Source organism: Adiantum capillus-veneris, chromosome 20 (assembly GCF_014529385.1).
Source record: "Adiantum capillus-veneris isolate H3 chromosome 20, ASM1452938v2, whole genome shotgun sequence".
Taxonomy (NCBI): Eukaryota; Viridiplantae; Streptophyta; class Polypodiopsida; order Polypodiales; family Pteridaceae; genus Adiantum; species Adiantum capillus-veneris.
The window spans coordinates 48,074,451-48,079,040 of NC_140950.1; the positions used below are offsets into that span (position 1 = coordinate 48,074,451).

At 42.2% G+C, this 4,590-nt stretch overlaps 1 protein-coding gene across 2 annotated transcripts; it reads left to right on the top strand.

Moving 5' to 3' along the window:
- Positions 1–270: 270 nt before the first annotated feature.
- On the top strand, positions 271–2,973 carry LOC147432478 (uncharacterized). Of its 2 annotated transcripts, none has more exons than XM_086492408.1 (5): positions 271–329; positions 1,129–1,183; positions 1,273–1,337; positions 1,458–1,766; positions 2,282–2,973. In XM_086492408.1, the coding sequence occupies exons 2-5, from the start codon at positions 1,142–1,144 to the stop codon at positions 2,823–2,825; spliced, it is 960 nt and encodes a 319-aa protein (XP_086348534.1). In that variant the 5' UTR covers positions 271–329; positions 1,129–1,141; the 3' UTR covers positions 2,826–2,973. The 2 variants fall into 2 exon arrangements, with proteins under 2 accessions (XP_086348534.1, XP_086348535.1); XM_086492409.1 differs by lacking the exon at positions 271–329 and adding an exon at positions 404–758.
- The last annotated feature ends 1,617 nt before the right edge of the window (positions 2,974–4,590 follow it).

Sequence of the window (4,590 nt, forward strand, 5' to 3'; positions counted from 1 at the left end):
AAGAGGAGTGGAGACGAGTCTAGGGGGAGAGAGAGAACGGGAAACTTGAAAGAAGAGATAAAAAAGAATCTCAAGAGATTCTAACTAATCAGTGATGTCTCGAAAACGTTGGCACGTACTCATTATCTTAATGATAGTGACAAACTACTTATCATAATGATGACTACAAATGGTTGATTGAGACTATTGAAGTACACCACACCAATGACCATGGACGCTTTCTCTCTCTCTTTTCCCGATTCCTTCCCTCGCCACCTTTAAATACTGCCGTCCCCCTCCTCTTCTGCCAGAACGTTTTCTCTCTCTTCTCCTACACACAGTGACACACTGTAATTCTCTCTCTCTCTCTCTCTCCCTCCCCTTCCTGCAAACTCCTTGATCATATTGTCTCATGTTTTTTGTGGTCATCCCACAAAGCCATGTTTCAAACCTTAGGAGCTATGAATAATGATCTCTCTCTCTCTCTCTCTCTCTCCCCCGACTTAGCTATGAGAACGATTGACATTGTAGATGGTAGAGCTGTGATCGTAAACAGGAGAAGAAACCTCTGGGCTCTCTCTCTCTCTCTCTCTCTCTCTCTCTCTCTCTCTCTGTGCGTCTGTGCCTTTCATTCTGCTAGGAGATCCGTGCCTTGAGTTTTTCAATGGTCCTTTTAGTTGGAAATGACAAGGTTGCAATAGCTGCTTCACCGCTTGTAATATAACTTGAAGCTAGCACCCTATCTTTACATCATGATTGTTCAAGGGTTGATCTCTAAGGTGAGGATGCTTGCTCGATAGTGGCTTGTGTGCATTCAATGCATTCTTGGCCGTCACAGAGCCCTTAGCGTAATTAATTAGCGCCGGTGCATCAAAGGCACGCTTATAGGAGCTTGAAGGAATGCATAGGAGCAGGGCTAGTGGTACTGGGGTGGACGATGGAGGAGGATATGAGGGCCACGAAGTAGCCAGGATAGGCTGAGATGAGATCAGGTTGAGCAGAGAAGAAACCGTCTTGGCAGTCTAGCAGTTGCCCATTGCCCTCTCTTTCTCTCTCTCTCTCTCTCTCTCTCTCTCTCTCTCTCTCCATCCTTCCTTTGGATTGGCTTAATCCTTTCTCTCATTATCTGTACTGTATGGATTGGTGCAGGTCCTAGAAGAACATGACGACTTCAGTATCTTCCTTGATTACTGATTCCCACACGGTGCACATCTTATGCAAAATCGAGAGAGAGAGAGAGAGAGAGAGAGAGAGGACTCAAGAGCTGTGCTGACGCGCTGCATGTGCCTGCAGGTCCCCGAATGGGTAGAAAGGAACGCAAAGCTCTTTCGGGCATGTCCACCCGGCGTGCACAGGAAGTAACAAAACATATAATTTGCGCACTGCAAAACACACACACACACACACACACACACGTCCCTCCCCCCCATATGATTTGGATAGTGAAGTCACACACGACAGACACAAATGCTTTGCAGGTCCAAAGAAATTACTACTACGAGCAACATTAGGACAGCTGGTGCAGATGAGGAATATGCAGCAGCAAGTATGGCTGCGATGCTTATAAATACAGATGATGGAGTTGGGTGGATCGAGGCTCCTGCTGGTCTACAACCACCCTCATACTATCGTGACTTGTCTAACCATCCTAACATTTTGGCCACCTTTGTGTACACTGCACGAAGAAAAGCTGGGTTTCTTCCCAATCTGGTGGGGCAACAACTAAGCCTAGAGCAATGGAATGATTATACCAACAAGTTCAATGCTTGGTTGAATGAGCTCGATGCGTACGTGACATTTTTCTTATCTCAAACATAGATAGCGATTTGTTATAGTAGTTTTATGGTTGGGCGGTTGCGCCTTCTAAGTATGTAGGTCGTGTATCATCTGTGTTGGATAGGAGGGGATACTATAGTTCTTGAGACTTAGAGATTTACACATAGAAGATGTGATTTGCATTCCAATTTTCACCAAAAAAATTGTAAGTTGAAGAATGGTGGTTTTATTTCAATGTATATGTATTCTATAAGGGTAGTAAGAGTGCCCCTTACACGTGTTGAGAGTTGCGAGCTGAAGGTTACAGTCCAAAATTCCTTTGCATGCACGATAAAGAGGGAGAGAGAAAGAATGAGAGAGAGGCCGTCGAAAACAGACGCCCATACTAGTTTCTCAAATGTCTAGAGGGGTTTCTAATTAATCTCTCATTGCTTGTGATATTGAAAATTTTAGAAGGTGACAAATCTAAGGTGCTATGGTTCCAATAGGCATCTAATGTACTTACAACCATGAAATTCATTTACAGGTTTTGGTTCTATGTTACCTTGACCAACCAAGAAGGAGAGAGCATATCAAATTCCGCATCCACTAGTGATGCCATTGTGGATGCTTTGTCTAAGTTTGTTCTCGTAACCGCTAATGAGGTTGATGATGAGGCTAAGGAGGAAGCGAAACAGAGAATAAAGAAAACATTTGAGCTTGCTTCTGAGTACATGGTGGAGAAGAATATAGGTGAATCTACCAGTCCGCCTACAAAAGTAAAAGCATGCTTTCAACATGAGGCTTTTCCTATTGTTGGCCCCTCTAAGCCTAATGTACCCATCTCTCTAGTTACCACTACTCTCAGCAAAAGTAAGAAAAATCCCCACTCTGCCTTGACCATTGAGTATGGTTCGGCCTCTATGAATAGATTCATCTTTCAACTTAATAGTGCAAATGTAATTGCCAATGCTGAAGCACTTTCCAATGGCACTACTCTCCTTAGCACCAAAGTTTATGTCGACTACATCAATGGTCCACTAGATGAATGGGCCGATGCTGATGATGCCCCCCCAGATACTAGCAAATAAGGCATTTATAGTTAGAGTGCTTTCCTCTATATGCATGTGACATCCTTCTCATGAATCTCAGTCGGAGTGCTTTCCCTCATATGTATGTGACATCCTTCTCATGTAATGTCTAGTTCAATGTGCTAAAGTATAGATCTTGTTGGGCTTCTCTTAAGTGATTTCACCATGCATTGAAACTTTCACCATTTTGTGTGAGTTTTTTTGCAACCCAATTGGTGGATGGTATTTAGCTAACAATGGATAATTCCCTTGTTGATAATGGTTAATATGTGTTCCAAGTTATTGATATGCTCTATGTAAACACTACTGAAGTGTTTTTAGTCACCTTCTTAATAAATTCAAATCTATTTCTCTCTTTAGAGTCCATAAAATTGATTCCACATAGCTTGATTGTGTGAAGTCTAATTTTTCTTAGTTAAGGAAATTCAGCTTCGGAAAGAAATATTATTTCAAAAGCATTTTAATTGTTTTGGAGTTAGAAAAATGATGTATTGTCAACTCATAGGTTTAAAAGGCGATAAAACTTGCAATTGTTAGAATATTATAATTTCAAATAGTAAAATTACCACGCGCGCTGTTGTGTATCCCGCTATAAAATCTAAAGATATATAAATGGGTAAAGTCTTTTTTTTTCAAAACTCACAATTGTGAGTGGATAGTATTAAGAACATCAAAAATATACACCAACCTTGAGCTCAGACCGAGCCTTGAGGGTCAAAAGATTACAAGTTTTCTGCTTGACAGAGAAACCACAACTACTCCTAGGCTTTACTTATTACAAGATGTCATCATGACATGTATTGTTCTAGACCAATCCTCCGAGGCTTGTTTGCCTCCGATCATGTGGATCGTCACTCTGCTCTCTTGTATGATTTCACAAAAGCTTGCCACAACTAGATCCCCCTGAAACACGCGGCGGTTCCTTGCTTGCCAAATATGGTGAAAAAAGTAGTACCTGATTATTTGAGTGCATACAAGAGATTAGGACTTCCCAACCTGTTACTACCAAAGAACAGATCAGTCTTGAAGAACTTAATTTTCCATGTCCTTTGAATCCACTTGCATATTTTCCCAGCCATGCCACTGATTGCCTGGCATCCCATAAAAAGGTGGGCTAGGTCTTCACTAACTATTTTGCACCCCGAGCAACGATCAGACTCGATTCCTCTTTCTTGTATCTTTACACCCGTCGGTAGAGCACCCCACATAACTTTCCACGGAAATATCTTCATATACTAAGGCCACCTTGGCTTCCAGATGTTCTCCATGACTCCCTCCCACCGTTTTTCAGTCCAATGCCTCTTCCATAATTTGTTGAGGGGGCTACACCAATTAGCCTTGTGCATTAATGTATGGTAAATGTCTTTAGAATGTGGTTTCCAAAAGAGGCTACTCCCGGGCCATCTCCAAGAATCCCATTCAAAGTTGGATTCACAAATTGGCATCACCACCTTATCAAGATCTTTCATCACCCTGTAGACTAGTAAGATCTCAAAGCCATTCAGTTGAAATTGGATGACTAAAGAGTCAGCAGTTTTCCAGGACTTCTTGTTGCCATCCCAGAATTTCTATAGTCGAACGAGCCCCTTATTATTCACATTCTTGGCCATTTCTATCCAATAGGGGCTTTGCAGCGGCCCCAATACTTTAGAGAGCCAAGGGGACCAATGCAAAATGGAGTTCTTAAAGTATTTGGTTGCTTCCTCCATTCCAGAACCTCAGCTGCTCTTTTGCACTTCCTCATCAGTTCCCTTGAGAGTCCACG